We start from the raw sequence: 25063 nt of genomic DNA, 5'->3' as shown, positions 1-25063 counted from the left end.
TCCAAACCTGGCACCAAAAAAAACTACTGTGACCCCAACAGCTGAGGAAAATATCATTTGTTTTCGCTGCATATCGACACTAAACAAGATGGCAAGGTATTGCACATTCATATTTCCCCGCTAACATCCACGTTCTAACATCTGCACGACGTCTACGGGATGTTATGCTTAATAATGAAGACAGGAATACGGTTGCTAGTACACATAATATTTCCATAATTACTTATTACAACAAAAACATAAAATATTACATATGAGAACAATTAGGAGGGTCCATTTCATAGCACTTCATAACAATTCATTATTGTACTGCTTGAGTGCTTTAAGAGGTCCTCGCTGACAAGGAAGCAGAGAAATCTGGATCGTTTGCATCTTAATTACTGACACGGTGAACATTAAATGTTGGACAGTTGAGTGTTTTGCTGGAGTCATGTCAGTTTTATAAAGGGACAACGCAGTAAGGAATTAGTACTGTACAGGGAAACATTTGTTACAAGACATGATAAAAAAATAGAGTGTGAGAGTTACCAAAGTGTTTATGGTTCACCGCAGATCCTTTTGGTCACTAAGAAACAGTGATAAAGTGATATGATCCTTATAATGTTTCTGTTCAGGAATAGTTCCACTGTCATGAAACAAAGGTTAGTAGCAGCAGCGAAGGCTCCTGTGGACCTCTCTTGGTCGCTCTCGGGGTGTTTAAGATTGGTCCTGTGTTCTTTGGTTCCAACGTCGTTTTTCTAGCATTCATGAGGCGTCTGAGGGATGGGAGGCGGCTTCAAGAGCTCCCTCCTCCATGATTTCCTTGACTTGTTCCAGACTCTCCGCCTGCCGAATCAATTCCAGCTTCACCTGAAGGTGGAGAGTGAAAGATCGATGCTTCACAGATGTGCAGTGTAAAAAATCCTAATGAAGAATCTACCGATTTAAGATAACAGAGTCCACTGGTGAAGCTGACATCGAACGCAGTTTCTTACTGTACCTGGAGCGACTGGGAGAGCTGGACAAAGTCTCTCTGTACAGCCTGGCTGGTGTCGACCTGAGAGCGCAGGCTGATCACTTGGCTACGCAGCTCCAGACACTGTTGGTGCAGAGCTGCCTGGCGGACAAACAGACAACAGTATATTAACTGATATAAACAGCAGAAAACAGATGTCAAATCCCCTGTGTGTTTGATGTGAACATGATCGACAGCAACAAATAAGACACGAGTACACATTTAGACATAAGCACCGACAGTTACCAACACACTGAAAGTAGAGTGCAAGGTGTATTGTTGCCGATATGAGGTCAATATGACGACCAACATATGTTTTTCCTGTGCATTCTTCTCAGAGCCGCTTCCTTGATGCACTATGCCGAAACTCTAGCCACAGCTCGAGCTGCAGCTGTGCGTCTCACACAACCAGTGCGGATGCTGATCGGATCACACTCTCAACGCACGGCGCTCTTGATGTGAACCCGTTGTCACACGCGTGGCCCATTTCGCTTGTTACTACTTCCTCTGCCAGCTCAGAGGCGTAAAAACAGCAGATCAACACCCCCCCCCCCCCCATTGCCGCTTCAGTATTTTCACACGATGCCGATGTGTAATGAAGGCGCATCAGTGTCTACACGAAAGCCTTATATTATATCATGTTTATCTATACATTCATTGTTTTAAAAAGATTGAACTAAAATTGACATCATTGGCTCATCTCAACGTCAGCCTTAATAACCACACATGGGACTGACACAAATAACTGGGAAACAATCAACATTTTAGATCAAGTTTAGTGCAGAGAGCAAACAAGATTTACTTTGTCACTGCTGACGGCTTTGTTGGTGCTCTGTAAATGAGTGAGCGCCACCCGCAGGGCCTCCAGCTCAGTGCGGCAGGCCAGCAGCTCAGCCTGCAGCTGGTCCTTCTGAGCCTGGATCCTCTCCGTCTCTGTCCTCAGAGTGGAAAGCTGCACTGCGCACACCATCACAAAACAAAGCTCCTTGAATTTACACGACTGATCACAGCACACTCTAAAAAAATTTTTTTCTTTAAGGACATTTATAATTTATTACCAGTTTTCTAAGCTTCCTCATCTATTTTATCAGCTATGATATGACTGTAGTTACCAAAGTGGGGACAAATTTTAAAGGTTGAATAACTGATTGATACCCTACACCAACCACAAGACTCACTAATTGGCTTAACAGTCTAATAATAAAGTATGAGTTGTACACTCACCCTCTAAAACTTCTGATGGCGTAATTACAAGCGGGATCAGCCAATAGGCAAGAGGGGGAAAAAATAAACAGTTTCAGCGTCAAGACAGTCGACACATCTAATTCCACACAGTTCAAAATAATCCACTGACCGTTCTCCTCCGTCCGAGTGTCCAGCTGCTCCCTCAGGTTGACAATCTCAATTCGAAGGCGCTCCTCACAATGCACCCCCTGCAGGATTGAGTCAAAAAGTTAATTCCGTCTGAAGCCACAGGCGCACAGCTGTGCAGGAATGAGGCTCTCCTGGTACACAATGGCCTTTTCTGCGTGATTAATAAAAAATTACGGGCAACCAAGCAGTGGTCAGTTCTGTGAGATTCGGACAATGCCTGGGTCGCCGGGAAAACGCTCCCACACACTTATTTATGTCTCGGGAATTCGGGGATACACTTAATTTGGCCTGGGGGTGGCGTATCCCTTTAAAGCAAACAAAAGATTACCCATGATGCAATTTCTAAAGAGGAAGTTATTTTACGTCTGTGGAAATTAAATTTCACAAAAATATCAATCTGGACAAGTCTGAAAGTCAGTACAGGAGAGGTTTGGTCTTATATCCAGCTGCTCAGACAGCTTCCAGACAGAAGGACAAGAAGTAGAACTTATTCACAAAGAGGAAATCAAAACACACAAACAAGCTCCTCACAGGTTTCTGTTCTCTTTACAGTAGCATGTAAAACCCCCAAATCTTTCACCACCCGTGTTCACCACCTATGTGTAAATGGATTTCAGACACTTGACCGTGAGATTTCTCGCTGCGGCACCCGTGGGCGAGATATACTGTAAATGGAAAATCTAAAGCAGTAACTGTACATGCAACGATGCTGGGAATGATGAGCTGGTGTCCGGCACGTCCTCCTCAACCTCTTCCCCTTTCAGTCTGGACAGTTCACTGCACATCTTCCGCTGAGAAAAGGACAACTCTGCCTGGACATAAAAAAAGGGAAAAAAAAGCCTAAAACCTCCTCTGACTGAACATACTGAAAACATTCATGCAAAGCAAACAAATCTTGGCTATTGGTAGTGTTGGCTTTAGTCACGGTGTGATGAATGAATGAGTCATTGTACAAGTTAATTCCACGCATGACATTACATTTGTAAATGCTGTGTTATTATCTATGGTTTTTTATTTTACATCTTTGGCTGACTAAAGTAAAAGCCAACCCGCATGTTTCCAGCCTGTTTTTGCTTTCTCGAGTTTCTCGAAATGATCAAACACAGGCTAATGCTGCATAGTTAGAGCAAGGACGGGTAACTGTAAGAAACATCTGGTCTGGATCTGTTCACAAGTAATCACAGCCACCCAACAGCAAATCCACAAATCACTAATTAACTCAGTATGTAGTTTGTTTTATCCGTGACAATTGCATAAGTTTGGGGTTAACCAAAATGTCTTCTTTTAATCTATTAGGATCATCACGCCACTCACCAGTCGGCTCTGGACTGCAGTCTGTGATTGGCTAAAAGATTTCTGCAAATCCTGCAGGAGGGCCTCTGAAGTCTGGACCTGAGACTGGAGCACTGACACCTGACCACACACAAACGCATCAACATGTGTGTAAGTCTGCACAATAGTCTGGTGAGCATCGCCTCAGAGGACACATATTCAGAGCGGTGTCGTCCACCTGTTTGTGTGTGTGGTTGGTCTGTGTATCTAGCTCGTTTTCCAGCTCCTCCTTCTCAGCCTGCAGCCGACTCACTTCCCCTCGCAGCTCCGACAGCTGTTCAACACACCACAATTTTATCACAGCAGAGTCCGCAGGGACACTTTAGATTAGACCAAAAAGCTCAGAGAATTAAAACTGCACAGTTTGACATGTGTAGATGCCAGTGTTTGTAACTGCATTTTCTTTTATATAGAAGCAGAGTCGATTAAGTGGTAAAAAAAAAAAGGTGAAATGGTTTAAAAATCGCTACCTGTGCATTGAGTGCGTCCCAGTCGCTGTGCGTGACAAGCCGGTGTCCGGCTGGCGGCAGGTAAATAGCTTCAGGCACCAGAGTTCCTGTGGAGACCAGCGAGTCGGTGTCTTCCTGAGCGAGGAGTTTTCTGGGCAGAGAAGGTGTGTCTAAGGAGAAGGAGGACAACGAGGCCGAGTCACAGTGCTGGAGCGAGTAATACGCCTCCGTCGAAAATGGGGCTCCCTCTCCTTCTGCTGCCGCCTCCAGCTCCGCTGCCTGACTTTGTCCCCTGTAAGGCGACGTTGCCTCGTCCTCTGCCACGTTGTTGTTGACCGATGTCTGGGATTCATTAGCGGAGACCTCGGCCTCCACCCTGCCCCTTCTGCCGCCAATCTAACAGGCACAAGCAACAAGAGACGGGGTTCAAAAATAGCAACCAAAGTATAAATTGGAGAGAAACCGAGAGAAAGAAAGACAGTTGCGCACTGACCACGGTATGCCCGCCGCTTCTCCTCCAGTCCACAGGCTGAGACTGCAGAACAGCTATCCTGGCCTCATACTGTGCTGCCGTCTCTGAAAAATAGAACGGGATGATAGAATAACGATGAGACCATTTATCCCAAGCTCTGATGAATATACAGCATCAACTGTCGTCCCAAGGTTTGGTCTGAGGATCACGGGACACACAAGGCCAAATTCAAACTGTCCACAGACTGATTTCTTTCTCAAGACAAAAAAGACCGAGCAAAGAAACCGCGTCTTAGTGTGTAAACCTACGCGAACCATCGTGCTGATAATGCACAACCGAATGCGACAGCCAAATTCACACAACCACTGACCTCTGAGAGCCTCCTGCAGAGACTGGATCTCTTGATCACATTGTTTCTGCAGCTCTGCGAGTTCCTCCTGTTTGCTCATCTCACAGATCGTCGCCACGCCCTGCCAGTGTTCGATCTGAGCTTGGCACTCAGCTAGCTGGGCCTGCAGGCTCGCCGCTGAAAATAACAAACAGGTAGCCGTGCTTTACATTCTTTCAATGACATTTGCTCCGTTGGTGCGTAGTAATGCAAAAAGTGTTAAGGGCACGACTAAAACCCCTGCTAATTCTCCAAAATGGAGATGCACTATTACTGTTTTTTCGTGAATTAAAAAGAAAACCGTAATTAGGAGGTGTGCAACAGGTCTGATGTTTTAAACTTCATGGTAACGCAAGATTTTCCTTTCAGCAGCTGACTGAAGATCTCAAAATGAAGCTAATTGATGCCTACAAAGCAGCTGAGGCTATAAAAAGATACCAAAGGGATTCTAGGCTGCAATTTCCCCTGTCATGGTTGTCATAAAGGAAAACTGTAGAAGTTTAAAAGAATTTAAAAAAAGAACAGAAAGGGACAGAAAGGGAAATCAACACTCCCTTCTCTTATGAAAGTCTAGCAGGGTGGTGATGCAGTACTAAAACAAGTAAATCACATCTTTAGTTTGCATATTCGTCCGACCAGCAACCTAAACCTTAAAGACATGCAGTTAAGGAAAAGGATCCTGAGAACAGCTGGTGTTGGAGTGATTTATTGGAGTTATTGGAGTTTCTGTTGTTTGATCCCCCCCCTTCAATAAGCTTACTCACACACAGTGTGGCAAAATGCCACAGATTTACTTTTGCTATTACTATCAACACTGCTTACAGCAGCATGTCTAAGGGCCTTTACAGCACACTTATACAAGTCCTAGCCCATGGGTGACAATGAAGACACCTGTATATTTTGGGGTTTTTATTTTTTTCTGCAACATTCTGTACTTTTCTACACTGCGTTTCAATGAAATGTGCATTTGTTTGACAGGAAAAGGCCGAGATGCAAGAAAAAACACTAAAACCCATGAGCCTATAAGATATGATGTACTTTAATTTCCCAGCTTGGTATCAATAAAGTATATCTATCTATCTATCTATCTATCTATTACTGCACTTGCCCAACAGGAATAAGTCACTGACATGTTTATGCATCAATAATAAGGTTTCAGTAAAAGTATTCAAAGGTCTTTTATGGATACTTTCGCTTTCATTTACAAGTAGCACATCCACTGGTGATGTAGACAGTACGTCAACATTTCTGCTGTGTTGTTTGAGCGTCAATAAAAGCTTTAAGTGACACTTTTTAATGTTATACTGCCACACCAGTAACTGATATACTTCATTGGAGAGCTACGATTAAGAAGAAGTGACTCTTAATGAGTGAATATGAAATGAGAGCTGAACAGCTTTAAATCTCACTTTGTTATAGAGATCCTCTATGAAGCCTAAGTTAGCGTTGGCGTGTTAGCCAGCGGCTAGCAGCGTCAGTTCATTTCTGTGGTCAACGATGCTAACAGGCCGTTTATCTTCTACCGGCGGCGCCATAACTCCAACAGGTTCCCCCGAACACGAGCAACAAGTTAACGACAATTTCAACAAAGGAAAATCCAAGCTTTAAATTTGTTGCTGTCCGCCTCACGGCGAGTTATAAAGCAGATTAAAGTTTAAGCTTCCGTTTTTTTTAATACCTGTGTCTTCATTCTTCGAGCTCATCCTCTCGTCCGACAGCTCCATCTGAAGCGAGGGCACGCGCGGTGAAATAAAAACAACTCTCAAAAGTCGGGAAAAGTTGTTTCAGTCATCTTCTGAAAGCACAAGAGATAGGGGTAGATATCATCCGCACAGTGTCAACTTCAGGAAACAACTTTCCCCGGTCTAAGCCTGCGGAAAACACGTCAACCTCCTTCCTGTTCACAAATACCAACAGACCCATAGAAACCCGACAGCCTTGTTTCGGACACGCAGAGCTTATCGGGCATCAAACATGTTGGAATTAGCACAGTTACAGGACAGAAATCCTGACTCTGAATAAAGGTCAACATTCCCGTTACATTTTCTTGACGCACTAAAGTAAAATGTTTTTAAATGACGTGTTGGCTATGTCAAGAAAAAACAATCTTTGTCTTTACGTTTAAATGTGCAAATGAGACACAATGAACTGTGCTCATTTGCATAACGTCCCCGGTGACACAGTGTAGCGGAACAAAAAAAAAAAAAGAATCCTGTGCGGTATTGTGAACGTTTTCTTAAAGCAAACTTGTTTTAAAAAAGCCCCAAAATCACAAACTTTGTTTCAACCAGTTTTTTTTTTTTTTTTTTTTTTAAATGCTGGTTAAAGCTATGGTAGGTAATCCTAGAGAGCTAGCAAGAGAGCTAGCAAGATTCGAAAGTGTCCACTCCTCTAAGCTCCACCCCCCCCTCCCCCCTCCCCCCTCCCCATTCCGTCAGTGCTTCATCCAAAGCCGGTGGAACCGCATGCGTACATGGAGCAGGGAGCCGGCAGAGGGGGGCGTAGGCAGAAAGCAGAGGCATCTGATTGGTTTTTTGTAGGCGACCAATCCGAGATCAGCGGGACGCTGATCTCGGATTGGTCAGCTTTTTCTCAGTCCTGCAGCTGCCACAGAGGTCTGATTATTTTCGTCCCTTTTTCTAAATACATCTTGTATAGATTTCTCTCAGGATAGACGGACCATTTCACCCAGTATTACAAAATGTGTTTCTGAACAGGATTACCTACCATGTCTTTAACATCACAAGTGGGCCTTTTGCCCTGGAGATTATGTATCCTAGAACGGTGCTTTGCAATAGATTTACCACTTTTGGTTATCTTTTTCTTACTTCATTTCCTTAAAATGTGGAACTGAAATTGATTTCGAGCACTGGGGTTATGGGGCAATTTATTTAAGACAAAACCGGACAAGCTCCTTCAAAGCTGGATGTGTTCTGCTGGTGTACAGTCAGTCTTCAAGTCGTACCTTCCATTTTCAGTTGGGCTTTGACAGGCATTTCAATGTTTCCCCTTAAACCACTTCACTGAGGATTGAGTTGTATGCTTGGGGTTATTTTCCATTCTTGAACGGCATTATCTCCAGGCCAGTCCTAATGTTCTGGAAGATGGAAACAATTTGTAACATTTCAACCTTTTTTTGGAGAACACATTTAATTTGTAACCGTTTCTTTAACTGTGTATAGTTAATCTATAATGTAACAATATTTTATGTAAATAAAGGTTGGTGTAATGATAAGGATACATTGTTGTTTACTTTAAATAAGGATACCCTCTGCTGGAGAAATACCAGTATTATAAAGGAGTCTTATTTGTTGGTAATGTGAGGCCATTTTACATTTCTGTTCCCACGACGATTCTTGAATTTTCATTTCCTCTTTTCGACACACTGTACTCACGACAGTGTTCAGAATGATTGATAGTGACCATCCCAACACAGAGAGTCTCAATGAAACCCTCTTTTTCCTTTTAGATTTACTTGCATTTCATCGACTGCCTTACGCTAAGATTTTGGTCGGCGTGAAGGCATTTTGCGGAGGTGCTTCCGAAGAGCAGGAACTCATACATACTTCAGTTTTAAGGGTGTTCAGACAGGACAGAGCCCCAGTCCTCAACCGACCAGAATATCATCTGCCCAGCTTAGTTTTATGAGTTCAGCTGATCGGTGACTGTGTTACTCCACCAAATTTGCTTGTGTTGAAGATTTTGGCTGTCGCAATGTTGGGCTGCGAGAGCAACACACCAACTGATCTTCAACTGTGTATTTTACAAACTGATTTGCAGATATTCACGGTCTGTCAGAGACCTCACATGAGAAGTGTACTCTAAGAGTCAAAGACTGTAGAAACAAAGAAAAATGTAATCAAATGTAATACGACTTATTTGAAAAAGGTGGTATTCCCCATTTCCACAAAACTCATCAAGAAAAAGCCTCTTCATTTTCTATATTGAAAACATTTTTTTTTCTTTAATCAGCTGTAAATAAAACATGGTCACAATGTATAGAGAAAATACAAAAAGTTCACTCTAGCAACAGTTTGGACTGCGCAGCTCCCAATCATCACCGCAGGATCTGTGCAGATAATTGAATATTCTAAACAGAAGCTAATCCAAAGACATTTGTGGGTACTGGCTCGATACAAAACCAATGAGAAGAAGTCAAAACACTGTATAAAATGCTGGTGACGGTCCTCAAAAACTGTAACGCGTACAAAGTGACTCGGAAATCAGTGCTATACGTTGTTATAAATAGTTTGGGTACACTTCCACGTCTTAAAAGTGGTATGCACCCGAATTTGTTTGAGCGGAGCAGAGGCACAAGATACAAGTATGGAAATTACTCAAAGGAAATGACTGATCAGTAACAAGCTTATCCCATCTGCAAATAGTGAGCTTTCAGGGTTCGTACAGAGGTGACATCGTCTAACAGGTAAACAGGTTTTATGGCACTCAAAGCACCAGATCTTGGTTGCGCCTTGTAACAGAAATAAAGATGCATAATTAAGTAGTCCGAGTTACATAGCAGCGGGTGTGTGAAACCTTGGCAAAGAAAGTATTTAATTGGTCCGAAGTCATTGGGGCGATGCTTTCGCACACATCTTTACAAGTCCATGTCCTGATCGCTGACACTCTGGCGTAGATACTCCTCATAGAGCTTTTTCTAGAGGGAGAGAAGTAGACCGTTAAAAACCCAAGAGTTTTTTTTACCGCCGGGACCGTTTCAGATTGAGTCACGCACGCTCACCTTTTTGGACTTGACCACCTCCTGAACGTACCCCAGCTTCTCCTGTAGTTGCCGTTTCTGTTTGCCTGATAGAGTCGGGCGAGTTCTGCGAAAAGTCAAAGGGAAAAATCTAAGAGATCAATTCCATTTGTATTTAACTTACCATGCACTGCTCTTTTGATGAACTTCAGCTCACAGGAACTCTGAGGGGCTTTCAACTTGCAACCCTTGATTTTGTATATCGTGCACTTTAATTTGTGTTTATAGTCATTCTTTCCAACTTGTACTTTTTTTCCCACAAATTACGACATATTTACTTCCATGGTTTCTTCATAGGAACATAAGCCCAAAGCACCATCAATCAACCCTGAGCTTCACGGTTGGACAGAAGTTCTTTTTATTATATTCTGGACCTTTTCTCAAACTCTTTGCTCGGTGAAGTCAAAATATTCCATTTTGACTTTAACAGTTTGCAGGCCCCGCATCCAAAATGCTTCAGGATTCTTCAGATTCGAACATTGTGACGTTGGATACAGAGGGGAGGACGCAGGTAAATGTTCCACAAAGGTTGTGTTTGTGAAAGTGTCACTGCTCAGTGGAACAGAGCACCATGAACACCAGTCTGCTGCATCGTTCTGAAGGTCTTTTGCAGTCAAACAAAGAGTTTTGATTTGCATTTCCAGCAATCCTAAGAGGATATCTCAGAAGATTTGCTTAAATGCCTCAACTGTTGCTGCAAACAGCCATTTCTTTATATTATGAACCATGGATTATCTACCTTAAAAAAAAACATTTTCACCTGTTGCCTGCTGACCAGCTGATTAGAATAGCTGATGGCTTCAGATTGTCGAGACAAAGATAAAGAGAGTGAATGAACCTTGAAATTTGTACCGTGATGATTAAAAACAAGCCACAGCCCACACAGGGAACTCAAGCACTGAGACTTTAGCAAAGGTTTGCGCTCAAATCTCTTGGATTCTCTGATTACCCCCCCCCCCCCACACACACTTTAAAATGACTATAACAATAATACACTATCAGTGCTCAACATGTTCAAAAAGTGAGCTTGATCTTCAACTTTATGCTTTTTGGAGAATAAAAACTGCATCCCAACTAAGAGGGTAAATGCTGACTGATAAAATAAAAGTCCATTAGGGTTAGAGAGTAAGTAAGGACAGAGATAAAAAATTAAAACAGTGACTAAGTAACAGTGCAGTAGCAGTTTGAGCATCATCGCACTAAATGCTCCGATGGCACCGAGGTCTCGTACCTGAAGGAGAAGCGTGCGATGATGAGCAGCAGGAAGGAGAGAAGGACCAGTCCACCGCAGCTGTAAAGCTGCTGCTCCCCCGACAGGGAGTCAAATACTCTCACGATGGGTTTCTGTCCAATACAAGAGCAGCCACGACTGGACTTTAGTTCCTCTCAAGTACCATTTGCAATGATACAACAGAGCAGTGAAGGACACTCACCAGGTAGAGCGAGAGCGCCTCGGTCCCCTGGGGGCCCAGAGCCACCTCCAGCAGATCCTTGGACAAAGCGCCCAGCACCAGTAAGGCCAGCAGAGCCAGAGGCACACAGAAACCCAAGAGAGTCAGGAAGCAGCTCTTACAGCGCGCACGTCGGTTCACCACACTGGTCTGTCTGCGAGACCAAAGAGTCAGGGTTACACTCTGAAGGCCTCACTGACTGATGCTCTTATACGTCTTTATTACAGTCATTATCTGCACCAGGCCACAGTTAGCTGAAATGAACAAGACTCAACGAAAACAGTTTGACAAATACAAATCTCTCAGAGGAAATAAGCGGCGTTTCTAGTTCAGAGTCCCAAATAATCCCAGCCCTTATACCCACACACCTCCTCGGCATAGATCAAGTAAAAATGAACCGATTGTTCTCTTTGTGGGACAAATGGGAACTGACATTTACCCTGGCATAAATCCCACTGAGACCATGAGCAGAATTCAACGGAATGGGACAGCACTGCAGCAGGAATTACAATGAAGGCATCTGTGTTTCACCTGTCACTGCTGAGCGTTTCTGTGATGGCCTCACTGATGAGCTCACAGTCCCTCTCCAGGGAGTTGAGGGTATTCTGGACTGTCTGGTTGATAGTTTTCTCGATGGTACGGCAAGTCTCCTCAATTTGGTTGACGCAGCGACTGGGCTGAAGACAAGGAACACAAATAAAAGGGTGAATAAATAGCAGTGACTTCATATTAATGTACAGAACATGGGAAGAGCCGGAGGTGTAGGACTATAAAACTTAAAAGTCACCTGGAACTCGTGAGATATCAACTCTTACCTTGCTTGGATTAGAGATGTAGATGGTGGGCATGTCAAAACCACACTTGTTGAGTCCAGGCCGCTTGCAGAGCTCCTGGACAATCTGCATCATTACTCTCTGAAACAGCCAGTCACCAAACGTAAATGAGTCAGAAAGAGACTGCAGGGAAGTCTTTCCTTTCATGCAGCGAATGCCCATCTGCTTACGGGAAACATTTCTATACTTCAACGCAGAAATCAATCGGTGCACTTTGAAAAGAAGTGGCTGCTCTGTTGTCTCAAAATGCAAATGAGGGCAGTGCAAACAGGCAAAACTTCACTGCTGACATAGGTTCACAAAGAGACTACACACACTTTTAACCTAATAAATAAAGAATGTGGGTAAAAATTGCTTTATAGACACACACCACTCTTTCTCCATATCATTTTAATGAGTGCTAATCATAATATAGACCAAGTTAACAAACGTACACGCTTGTTAAACTGAAGTGAGCGGAGCTGTTGCTGCGTTTACCTGTCTGTCCGACTCTCCCCCGGCTTCATCAGCCTTGCTCAGGTAAAAGCGCAGCCGGTCGCCGTGTTTTTCATTCAGGCTCTCGACAATGTTGAGGGTGCGCTTGCACAGAGCCTGACCCATGGGATCAAAGAAGACCATAATAAGGTCACACAGATCACCTGAAAGTGACAGCGAGAAGATTCATTATTTACCACCTACAAATATTAACAAATATCAAATTGCTTAAATGTATTCCCATCACATTTTACTGCAAAGTGATGGATTATTAAGCTATGGCATTCCGCTTTTGACCAATTTTGTTTCGTTTAGGGTTTTTAAATTCTTCCCATTTAGACACAGAATTCAATAAACGCCCGCCACAAAGCCTTAAAACAAAACTCCAGTTTGACATAACATTAACAGCTGAGAGGAAAGCATGGAAACCTACCGAGATATAGAATAACCTCGTCCACGTCAAAAGGATACTTCATATCACCATCCACCAAGCCTGGAGAATCTACAAATGTCACCAGACTGAACCGTTTCTGCCGCGATGTGCAGATCTCTGTGCTCAGGTACTCTGAAACACCTGGAAAACAATCCGGCGGGGGCAGAGATTATTATATTTGGGTTTCAACAGCAATTAAGATGATAATGCACTCCACAATCTCAGTCATGTCATGTTTTGACAAAAAGACTCATTTAGTGACAAGCTGCACGCTCTGGTGACATCATCATTACATTGCGATGACTTCACATAGCAAATAGTGGTTCACTGCTCCGTTACGGTTTAAAATATCATCCATTAACCCTTTAAGAAAAACACTCACCTTTAAACTCTTGCAGAGGCTTGAAATGTGGATAAAGATGAAAGGTGGCATTTCCCTGGATACAGAAAAAAAAAAAAAAAAAAAAACAATTGTCAGATGGTGGGTAAAGCAGATGTCAATTACTTCAGAGAGCTCTTCACGGTTCACTTGACCTCTACAATGAGGCATGACTTGGAGGGAACGCAACTGGTTGTCATGATGGCTTAAAAAAAAAAAAAAAAAAAAAAAAAAAAAAAGGCCTCCATTTCGATTAGCACAAGCATAATTGCAATGTTTGTGTTTTCTTCTGGACTATCGACGCTGATATAAAAAAAAAAGAATGCACTGTTTCACTCACTGTGAGAGATTCTCTCTTGCGTCCACTTGTAATAAAGCTGAAGCCCTGCGTCTCAATAGCCACTCCAGTGCGCTGGATGTGCTCCTCCACATACCTGTAGTAAGTAGAGAGACAGCTTAGGAATGAAACCTACCATCTATGGTGGCTGTTTACTCATTTTTCTACAGTGTTGTATACTGAGGGTCTCAGACCCATTAAGATGGACGGGTTTAGGTTAAGACTTAGGAGAGTACAGGGTCTTCTACGGTAACGGGTGGCTGCATTGCTTGCCATTTTCTTTCCTTTCTCTTCTGTAGCCTACAGAACCTTACCAGTTGATGAAGGAGCTCTTCCCTGCAGAGTGGTTGCCCATGAGCATCACTGTGATTTTTTTCCTGGGTGGGAGCAACTTCACACCGACAGATTCGCCGACTGTAATCAACCCTGTTAAAACAATACATTTTTATCGTCATAGGTTTGTCTTTATAAACTGGGGCTTCAGTGTAAAAAGAAATGGAGTCTGTATTGATGAAGAAAAACTGGGGCACCATCAGTGTGCTGTGGTTGCACCTGCAACGGATGGAGGAAGAGTGGGTCCAAAAACGTTTCCACAAGTTTTTATTTGCACCTCTTAATAACTTATTCACTCCTCAGTTTTGGATGAGGGATGGACATGTCTGTTTTTCTATACAGTTTTTTCTTTACAGGACCCAGAATTCCAAGCGACCCACCTGTAACTGCGTATTTCAAGTTGGAACACACACCTTCAATTTCAAGTTACGTCACCAAACGCTGCAGCTGAGTCATCACTAATGAGTATGTTATAGTCTGCCGAAGCAGTGGATGTAGATGGGCAATATAAATGGCATTAGCTTTGATAAATGCAACGTCAGCCGAAGCATAAATCCTTATTAGCAAACTTAGCTAGCGCTTAGCCCTCCCCACATGCCCCATAACGTTAGTAGGTTAGCTAGCTAACCACTGGTCGACAAAAGACTAACTATCTTAACAGTATATATATTTATAATAGTTATATTTTTAAGCATTTTACGAGGGACCACCCGAGTCAGCCAACTCACCACTGTCGGGATCCGTGTACAACTGATGAATATCTCGCAAGATGCGCTCATCACAGGACACACCACCAGCTATCGAGTCGGCATTAGCAGCACTTCGGTTCCTGATTTTCCCCGACATGGTTGCACAGTGAGTGGGTCAAAGTATCAGTATAACTCGGTTAGAGCCTCCTGAAGTATAGCACAAGCAATGAGCGCAGTCGGTTTGCCAATTTGAATCACACCGGTTCACTGAAACCCCGGGTTGAGACTTATGTCAGCCACGTCGTCAGCTTGGGCGGCTTTTGCCGCACAGGCTTCTGGGAAATGTAGTTCGTCTGTTGAAAATCGCCTCACTTAAAAAGTGAAGCTAGAAATGACTTTAGAAAAGGGTTTTATGGTAATACATTGAATTCAGTGAATTGCTAATTAATCATTACCATCACAGACTGAGATGGGATAAAGCTGCTTCCTCTTAGATCCCTTGCATTTCAGTAAATCAAAACTGACTAAATACCCTTATGATGATGTAATGAAAAAATGTAATATTTTTCAGTTTCGCTCAAAGTGAAAAACTAGAGTAAATCTATAGATAACCATTCACTTCATGGTGTAAGGGCTGTGTTTACTTCTGCTTAGAAACACACATTTACAAGCAATGATGTTTTATATCTTTCACGTTTCGATTTTGTCTTAAGAGCGAGATATCTTTCAATGTGTTCTATGAAGTGAGAGAAATCAACCCGGCGCTCAGGTGTATCACGAACAGTCCAAAGTGGTGCTCTTGGGGTAGGGAAATCCACGATATGAAAAGAAATAAGTCCCAGGCACTCAAAAGTAGAAAAGGAAGAAGGTATAAATAAAAAGCCTTTAATGACTTTGGCTAATCATAATAAAATACCAACATGTTTCAACCACCACCGTGGTCTTCATCAGGGCAAAGCAGAAGTCACAGACTGAACAACGGTAAAGACGTCTTTACCGTTGTTCAGTCTGTGACTTCTGCTTTGCCCTGATGAAGACCACGGTGGTGGTTGAAACATGTTGGTATTTTATTATGATTAGCCAAAGTCATTAAAGGCTTTTTATTTATACCTTCTTCCTTTTCTACTTTTGAGTGCCTGGGACTTATTTCTTTTCATTTGTGTTCTATGAAGTTTTGTCTGTTGTTTGTATCTGGCTTAAATCCATACTGCAAGAAATAATAAAGTAAAACAAAACAAATAAAAATGTCACTCGATATCCTTAGTTTTAATATCGCTAATAGAAAGTGTTGGGAGTCAGTAATATGCTGATGAGGAGACATTAAGGATAGACAGAACACAATGAACTTGTCTTGCTGCTGTTTAGTCCAAATCAAACTTTATTTGTATAGTTTTTATTGGCACATGGACACCTTAAAATATATGCATCAGATATAACTATAGGTCTAAGATCATCCAAAAACAGCAGCTTTGTGCAGACATCTGATTATCATTGTTCCTGAAGTGACATCAGCTTGTTATGCATACTGCAAGACAATCGCTACAGTAAACATGGTGTGATGTTAAAACATCCCCAAACACTGGACTATCACTTCAGTACCTTAGATTGGTTAACAATTTCATGCATACATGAGGAACAGGGGTTATCAGACATTTTAGTGACACACAAAGATTCAGCGCAAGTTCCGTTTATTTTCACATCATAGCTCATTGAAAAAGAATTCAATGCAATGAGTAAAGCCGTAATAGTTATCAAAACAGGTGAGATGGTTCACACTGTTAACCGTGCAAAATTTCAGCAATAAAGCTCAGTCAGAGAAAAAAACAACAACAATAAAATCAAACGACTATGCGGTTGCAAGTGGGGAATTCTGGATGGGAAAAGCTCTCTCTTCCCACAAGAACAAATGCTATTAGTGCTCCTACTATACTGCAGTTATGCTGGAAAGTGGCCTGGGTGCACTCTACTAGAGCTGAAAGAGCATCTTTATGGGTGTAAGGAATTTCACGTTCCTGCTTTGTAATGTACCAAACACCAGGAGCTCCCCGTTCAGTGCTGCTAGGATCCAACTTTACATCAGCTGAATATCGAGTCATACAGGCAAAGGTTGTGGTCCCAGCAGCGATGAGAACAGATAAAGACGACTAATTGGATTTGTGGCGCCTCCTAGAACTGGTTCTAATACTATTAAGCTTTTCTTGTAAAAGGTTCTGACTTAATAAACCCAATAACGGTCAGATTCTTCTTCTTCTGTTCCCGTAAATGCTCACACTGGTCGCTCACACTAACTTAGCTGCGCACAGTGAATTTGCATAATCTCTTATGAAATCTATTAATTAGGCGTGAGGAGAAACATTTTGTCGTAAAAAGAGTAAACAATGTCAAGCCACTATGCATGCAGGTGTCCATGTATGAGCGTTTGAAGCAGGAATCCTAAAAGACACAAGGCCTCTCATGCATAAACCTTCATCGCTGGTCCAATTATCCCCAGCAGTGAGATGAGGTTTGGAAGGCTAATCGTGTTAGTCCTCCATCTTTGGTCTTCGATTTCTCAATCTCAGTGGACCACTAAGCTTGGACGTCATTTCCTTTTCTCATGTCGGGATCAAATCAAGGTACCACTTTTTTTTATTCTGACTTCTTCCTTTAGTCACACTTAACATGGTATTTTGTTATCTCTGACGTGTCATTGCGTTGATTCCTATGTTCCTATGTGCTTATTAGGTTTTCATTATTATAACTTATTATTATGAATAATTTAACGAGGGAAGTTTCACTTCAGATGTCATGCTTGCTACATGGACAAGTACTCTTAAGGCTCTTATTTCCTTCATATTTTCCTTCATGAAGTCAAAAGAGTCTCTTGTCCTCGTTTACCAGTGAGCTTTCCTCTCTTTGGCAACCAGCTCCAGGAAATGGGAGTGACTTGCGTAGAGGGCCAAAGACGAGTCCATGTCAAGCCATTGGACTTCACCAGCGTCATCACCAGCTTGCAGTGGTAGCTCACTCACACTGTCACCTGCAAAAAGAGCACCGATAACCCATCATGGTCTGAAAAAATCTTGCATCTCTACCTTGCTTTTAGTTGTCCTCAGAGAGGAAAAAGCGTCCATAGGAAGTTATTGTGAATGGCCTCTAAATTACCCTGGATTGGCTAAGACTGCAACCCTGAAGCCTTAATGAAATATTGATAATGAAGAGTTTAAAACATGTGAACGGGACAGGTAATAAGAAAAATGTAGTTAAAGACACCTGATTCGTCATGAAAGTTGATAGCAACTGTCTCCATCCAAGCATTGTCAGTGTTTCTAGGATCATCGACGTAGCCTTTATACACCTGGATTGGAAAGGTGGAGAAAAGTATTTGCATACATTTATACACTTATTCATACACATTGATTTAGTCAAATTTGGATTTAAACTTTTTTTTTTTGAGTTGTAAGAATTTTACAGTTGGGATGACAACTCTCAAGTGGAGCTACGCTGTTTTGCTACATTGCTTCCATCTATCTGTCTGCAGTCTGAATGCAGCCTTAGCCTGATGCAAACACCTAATGACTGAAACACGATGGTAAAAAAAAAAGAAAAAAAAAGCTATTGTATCAATTACTGACCTCAAACCCTCGAGATCTGAAGAGTTTGGTGATGCGCTCGTGGATTTTTGCTCTCTCTGATGGCGGGACTGAAAGCGAGTTCAGAGCTTCCTCCGAGAACTCCCGCTGCAACGTGAGAGAAACCTGCTCCCCTGGATCTACCATCCCCTGCAAAACCAGAACGTGCACACAGATGGGACATGTACGGGATTGTGACATCCACTCGGTACCAACTGGGAAGTAAATCTTGATTTCTAGCCGAAAAGTGGCTGATATTTAGTCCGAATATCTCAGACATGTTTTGTTTTCAACGAACATACCAAAAACGACCTGATTAAGACCTTACTCTGAATAAGACATTTTCTGATCGAATAAGGTCCTATCTGGAGTAACCAATAATCGGATAAAAGTATGTGGTGCATGCAGAGCTTAGCCACATTACGCATACACGTAGAGACCTTGTATCTTTCAACACACACTGCTGCTCTATAATGCGTGAGCTAAGCTGGGGAGTTTAGAGACACATGAATACACCAGCGCTTGTTTTCGGGCTTGTTTTCATGGATTCGATGACTTGTTTCTGTCATAAGATCTGGCAACACCGAATATGAACTAATATCCTCACTGCGACCATTGCAAACACCTTAGTACACTATTGTCTTAGTGAGATTACAGTCAATAGTAAGAATATTGCTGTATCTGCACACACCGTCGCTGGGAAACCATTTCTGCAAAGAGATATTTTACAGGTTGATAGAATTTTGCTCAACTTCAATTTACTCTTATTAAATGAAATTGACTTTGTGTTGCCAAGAGGAAGCATCCAGGAGAGTAACTATAGGAAGTGCATTTACTGCCGGAACAATAAAGCTCTGGTACTCAGGAGTCTCAGCTACTCAAAAGGAAGAGCATGCTTGTTGCACCTCGAGTATTAGCAAGACAATCCTATACTAGACACTGGTGTTATGGATTGACTAGTTAGGTTGGTAGGGTAAGATGTTTGTTCTTTTTTTCTCATTGTAAAATACGGTCTAATATATAAATAGTCTCTGTGGATGTTACAGCTTCAAAGAGACGGCAAAGAAATCTTTTGAACAAACAAAGTGGTTTTTGTGGCTTTTCAGTAAAATGAAAAGAAATGTAAAAGCAACCAACCCCGGGAATGGCCCACTCCCCACAGTCTTTCCTCTTGATGGACACAAACTCCAGAATAGGCTGTTTGGAGATTGAGTGATTTATCTTTGCTCCATTGGGATCTGTCTTCCATCTAGCAGAAAGGAAAAAATGTCATGCCATTAGACATTAATACGAAAAGACAGGCACTGCCCTTCTTCTTAGGGAAGGAATCGTCCTTAACTGTTTAAGTTTGGCGAACGTGATTTTCCACTTGTTTTTAGTCATTTCTAAATTAATCAAGCAAATAACAATGATTAATGACTACGGGAACAATAACAATTTGTACGGTAAAGAAAAAAAGTTACCTTGTGACAATAGGATCTGCTGCATGATTAGGTCCCCATTGTCCCAGCAAGCCTCTACCAGTCAACCCTGTTCGTCCAAGAGGATTTCTAAGAAGTAAAACGGGAATTAGCGGTCCTAATTCATATGGCATGCGGAGATGGCCTGTTTTCCTAAATTACTTAAACGGTCAAAGTGAACCTAAGATGTTCTGATACAAGAGCAAAACTCTTTAGTAGAGAGCACAGAGGGGATTGGCAATCCTCCTGTAAGACTGCTCTTTAGAACAAGTGCCCACAGGCCTACACTGGACATTCACCCTGATGTTGTTGTGCATTAACATCGAAGAGTCATAAAGTGATGCCTTCAACATTAACGAGAAATCACTTACAGTCACGTCAGGAGGGAGCACACCCTCTTTCAAGTTCAGGGCTTTATGTTTTTGGACATGATAAAAAAATCCATTTCCAAGGTCTTAAGAGGAGGTAAATACATCTTCACCTATATGACAAAACATTCAAATGGCACCTGGCTGCTACTTACCACTGTAACTCCCGTGCAAACAGTAACAATGTACTTAAGTTTTATTCACACACTGTTTTCGCATTTTGGTTTATTTTTCTAAATCAAAGTGTTACACGTCACGTTTTGTCATGTGTATCTGAGGTTGTACTTAGGAAATCGTCAGACTTGGTACGCAACAGACAATTTTTATCGTATGTCCACATATGCAAAACCGAGAATCTAAAGAAAGGTGTTCATTCTCTTTAACCGCTTTCACCTTACCGCTCACAAACTTACAAGGGTTTTCCATTTTCCACTCTGTAACTGCCCTCAAAGCTTTCCCTGTCCACAGCACCATCCATGGCATTGAACTTTGGAGAGAAAGAGCTGCAAAAAAAAAAAAGCAAATGTCCCAAAAATAGTATTAATAAACTCTTGTTGGTCTTTGACAAAGAACAGAGGAGACAAATCTTAGTCACAATGTCTCACAGCACTCAAAAAATCTACAGCCTACCCCACAGATCTGAAAGTCCAACATTCACATGGCACTAACATATTGAACATGCAGTCCTAATTTTATTAAAACGTACAGGGTGTACATTAAGGTTGTTAAGTGTTGCTCACCCAATATCAGGATCCGCCCATGCTGGCTTCTTTAAAATTGAAGGGGCAGTGTAACTGACTGGATTATACTGCGGCCAGAGCTGACTCCAATCCACCTTGTCATCAGGTACGGGAAAGCGCTTGACGGTGGACCCTGGATACTGGGTGCATCTGGCCTTTACATGAGGTGCTGCTGCTGAGGACGGCATTGTCCCGACGCTGGTCATGTAAAGGTTACAGCAACTGGCAGGGTTAGGTCTGATGTTTTTACTTGCCCCACCAGGGTGAGAAGATGAGCAGGAGATGGCAGACCTGCAGCATGAAGGCGTATGAGACACAAAAAATCACTTATTACACACAGTCTCGGACAATACTCAAGGAGGGAGCACAACAACCATTACAAGGCACCAGGATGTGCTACTGAAATACAAATCTGTGGTCTATGCCAATGATGGTTTAGTGTGGATATCCTTAATTAGGGACTGAGCAGTGAAACTGCAAGGACCCTACTGTATCTGTAAGGTTTATTATTCCGTCTTCTTCTTCTTATTATTATTCTTTGAAAAAGGAATGCGAAAACTCTTGAAATTTTGCAAGCACCACCTGCCAGTCGACAACATGAAAGAATCTAAACTTTATATTTTTGGGAGTCGCTCATTGACTCTGTAGCGCCCCGTACAATGCTTAAAAATGGTCCCCGCAATGGGGTTAGTTTCGCGTAGGACGACGAAATTCGGTACACTCATTCATCATGACCATACGCACAAAAAAGTCTCATGCCGCCATGGTCCCACGCCCACAGGAAGGCGGCCATTTTGGATGGAAAATGAGTTTCCGTGCCACTTTTGACCGATTTCACGCCTGCATATGATCGAACTTGTCCTACAGATTTAATGCTACAGACTTCAAACTTGGCCAGGTTACTCTTAAGACATGGAGGGAATAAATCGTGGAGAAACTTTTTCAAAACTTAAAGGGCGTGGCCGTGGCGATGCCTCAAAGTTTGATGACTCGCCATCACTCACCACAAAAAATGAAGTCGCTTATAACTCCCACATACATTATCCAATCTGTCCCAAACTTCATACGGTGAATGCTGGACCCAGCCTGAACGCGTACATACCGGTATAAAATAGTGACATCCAACTACAGCGCCACCTGCTGGTGGTTGGAAACGTCTTTTTTTTTCCACATCTCGCATTTGATCAAACTCCTCCTACATATTTAATGCAAAAACCTTCAAACTTGGTCAGGTTAATCTTAAGACATGGGGGGATAAAATCATGGAGAAACTTTTTCAAACCTCAAACGGCGTGGACGTGGCGACGCCTCAAATTTATGACTCGCCATGAAAAATTAAGTCGCTTCTAACTCCCACATACATTATCCATACTGTCCCAAACTTTATACGGTGATTGCTGGACCCAGCCTGAACGCGCACATATAAAATAGTGATATCCACCTACAGCCCCACCTATTGGTGGTTGGAAACGTCTTTTTTTTTTCCACACCTCACATTTTATCAAACTCCTCCTACAGATTTTAATTCTACAAGCTTCAAACTTGGCCAGGTTACTCTTAAGACGTGGGGGGAAAAATTCATGAAGAAACCTTTCTAAACTCTGAACGGAGTGGGCGTGGCCAGGCGGTGAAAATCTTATGATGGTGTGTGATTTGAAAGGCTTATCATGATCGTAAGGTCATGAAAAGGTATGCGAAAACTCAGGAAATTTTGCGAGCACCACCTGCCAGTCGACAACATGAAAGAATCTAAACTTTATATTTTTGGGAGTCGCTCATTGACTCTGTAGCGCCCCCTACGATGCTTAAAAATGGTCCCGCAATGGGCTTAGTTTCGCGTGGGATGACGAAATTCGGTACATTTAAGACATGGGGGGGAAAAATTCATGGGGAAACTTTTTCAAAACTTAAAGGGCGTGGGCGTGGCAACGCCTCAAAGTTTGATGACTCACAGTCACTCGCCACAAAACTCTGAACGGTGTGGTGTTGCCAGGCGGTAAAAATCTTGTTATGGCGTTTGTGATTTGAAAGCCTTATAATCATCGCAAAGTCATGAAACTTGGCACACACGTCCTCCCTGACGACCTCGTACGTATGTAAAGGGTATCGTGTGTGGGCGGAGCAAAATGGCTCAGTGGCGCCCCCTAGAAATTTTCGAAAACACCTCCACATTGGAGTTATTATGTGCTCGTACGTATGCAGAGGGTATCGTGCGTGTGGGCAGAGCTGCGCGACTACTGTCCCAACATGCGCACACCTCGGTCCCGCATTCAGCTGCTTCCAGCTTTCTAGTTATGTTTAGTCTTGCTTGAGTTACACAGCAAAAATATAAAAGTAGGTTTCCCTTAACTGTGCGGAGTAAGCTGATGGTTATAATCAGAATCAGAATTACTTTATTAATCCCTTGCGGGAAATTCCTTTGTTGCAGTGCTCTCATTACAGAAAAAAGAAAAGAAAAGATGAATAAGAATAAGATAAGGAAAAAATAAAAACATTAAAAAATCTCAATATGTACAAAAATACAATAAACAGTAAACAGACTTTACAATGCTACTCAGTAGCTAGTTGTTATTGTTATTGCACATGGTGAAGTAATGTCAGACACTGGAATTGTACAGTTTAGGCCACAGACAGGAATGACTTCCTGTGGCGCTCTGTGGTGCAGCGTGGTGCAATCAGTCTCTGGCTGAAGGTGCTTCTGTGGCTGACCAACACATTGTGAAGAGGATGTGCATTGTGCAGGATTGTCCAGCACTAATGTTTCTATATGTGTTTGTGGTCATGGCTTATAGTCCTTAGGCATTTCTATATTTCCCTCTCTTCAAAATCTTAGCTTAAAGCGGCAGTCTGCAACTCTTTTTCAAGCATAATGCCTGGAACTGTCCGGAGATTCTGAAAGTAGTACATTAAATACCCCAATACAAAAAAAATGAGTTCTCTAGGTCCCCTATATGTCCCGCTAGGTCCCTCCAAAGCCAGCAGGTTTGTTTACAAAATTGCAGACCGGACCGGTAAAAATCAGGTTACGAGCAGGGCTCTGCTGCCTGTCAATCACCGATTGTGCACGCGCGATACAAGGTAGGCTCGTCCCCACGCTTATTTATCTAGACTATTGAACTTCATTACGGGCTAGTCTACTTACTATCTTCCATGATCGCAAATGACAGGTGAGTTGATGAATGAGGAGTCGTGTACGCGCATCTGGCGTGCACGTAGACGTGCACGAGTTCTCATGTGTTTTGATGGGGCGGGACAGGAAGTTGAATAACTTTTTATTTTTCGGTTAAAAAATAAGCATTTCTTGCATTTTGCGACTACGGAGGTCACCGTTTTCAACTTCAAGCGTTCTGACAGATCATGTAAACTCTTAAAATGCCAAAAATTAGGACTTTACGTATGACAACAACAAATCCTGCAGACTGCAGCTTTAAAGCCCAAACGGTCCGTGACATGTCCAATTTTAGCAACCTTTTAGCTTTATAATTGATGTCATTCATCATACCTTACTCCGTAGGTGCAGATGGTGTACGGAAATCCAAGGAGAGTAAGCGCCAAAGGAATATGGCCCGTCCAGAGTCGTCGCAGAGGTAAATGTACCATTCCTTGAGAAAACTGATTCAACTTGCACAACATGCAGAGCACAGTAACCAGGAAGTGCACAGCCTTGCGCGATGACGTAAGCAAAGGGGCGTAGTTACAGCGGTCGCACTCGTTTCCATGGTGATCGAATTCAACTATTCCTGTGAAAATTGTCGTACAAAATCACACATGAATGTAAGAAAAATGGACGGATGCACAATTCATTCAAATGTTATATATTTGATTATGTTTGTTATATATATAAACGCTTTTGTTTGATTTTTCATTTTAATACATGTAAACGTTTTCAGAATGATTATCAACAGTGGAATATTTTATTAACTTGATTACATTTTTATTTAATCAGAATAAATGTACAGTTCTGTCGCTCATTTGCCCAAAAGATAAGGATTGAAACCACTGAAAATGCTTGCATAAATAGTAAAATAAATTTATTTTATTGTATAATTTGCTTGTATACTTATTATAATAAGTTTGCAAAGTTTTTTTTTTTAAATACACATCAAAAGACAGTCTTGGTGGATGATTGATGCTGTTTTGCTGAGCGTGTAAGGGTCTCTCAGTGGACCACTTTAAGCTCACACCAC

General features: G+C 42.2%; 3 protein-coding genes across 3 annotated transcripts; all 3 read right to left on the bottom strand.

Annotated features, from left to right (window-relative positions):
* Positions 1 to 192: 192 nt before the first annotated feature.
* rabep2 (rabaptin, RAB GTPase binding effector protein 2) lies at positions 193 to 7015 on the bottom strand. The gene is made up of 12 exons (XM_075454880.1): positions 6688 to 7015; positions 4992 to 5147; positions 4643 to 4725; positions 4171 to 4545; positions 3879 to 3974; positions 3683 to 3781; positions 3067 to 3180; positions 2349 to 2427; positions 2219 to 2230; positions 1797 to 1951; positions 980 to 1096; positions 193 to 849 (listed from the first exon to the last, which is right to left on the bottom strand). The coding sequence occupies exons 1-12, from the start codon at positions 6731 to 6733 to the stop codon at positions 745 to 747; spliced, it is 1437 nt and encodes a 478-aa protein (XP_075310995.1). The 5' UTR covers positions 6734 to 7015; the 3' UTR covers positions 193 to 744.
* A 1938-nt stretch (positions 7016 to 8953) lies between these two features.
* Positions 8954 to 15004, bottom strand: LOC142371090 (uncharacterized). The gene is made up of 12 exons (XM_075453694.1): positions 14737 to 15004; positions 13990 to 14101; positions 13679 to 13772; positions 13342 to 13396; positions 12960 to 13100; positions 12530 to 12690; positions 12035 to 12133; positions 11751 to 11896; positions 11202 to 11373; positions 11000 to 11112; positions 9751 to 9835; positions 8954 to 9666 (listed from the first exon to the last, which is right to left on the bottom strand). The coding sequence occupies exons 1-12, from the start codon at positions 14852 to 14854 to the stop codon at positions 9607 to 9609; spliced, it is 1356 nt and encodes a 451-aa protein (XP_075309809.1). The 5' UTR covers positions 14855 to 15004; the 3' UTR covers positions 8954 to 9606.
* A 1053-nt stretch (positions 15005 to 16057) lies between these two features.
* On the bottom strand, positions 16058 to 24611 carry nudt9 (nudix (nucleoside diphosphate linked moiety X)-type motif 9). The gene is made up of 8 exons (XM_075454451.1): positions 24379 to 24611; positions 20877 to 21167; positions 20550 to 20639; positions 19772 to 19858; positions 19446 to 19557; positions 18312 to 18458; positions 17950 to 18034; positions 16058 to 17716 (listed from the first exon to the last, which is right to left on the bottom strand). Exons 1-8 carry the CDS (start codon positions 24507 to 24509, stop codon positions 17571 to 17573), a joined length of 1089 nt encoding a protein of 362 aa, XP_075310566.1. The 5' UTR covers positions 24510 to 24611; the 3' UTR covers positions 16058 to 17570.
* Positions 24612 to 25063: the final 452 nt, after the last annotated feature.

The sequence above is a fragment of the Odontesthes bonariensis genome, chromosome 21 (genome assembly GCF_027942865.1).
Source record: "Odontesthes bonariensis isolate fOdoBon6 chromosome 21, fOdoBon6.hap1, whole genome shotgun sequence".
Classification (NCBI taxonomy): Eukaryota; Metazoa; Chordata; class Actinopteri; order Atheriniformes; family Atherinopsidae; genus Odontesthes; species Odontesthes bonariensis.
Note: the sequence above shows the minus strand (reverse complement) of the source record. Positions and strands in the feature narration are given on the sequence as shown.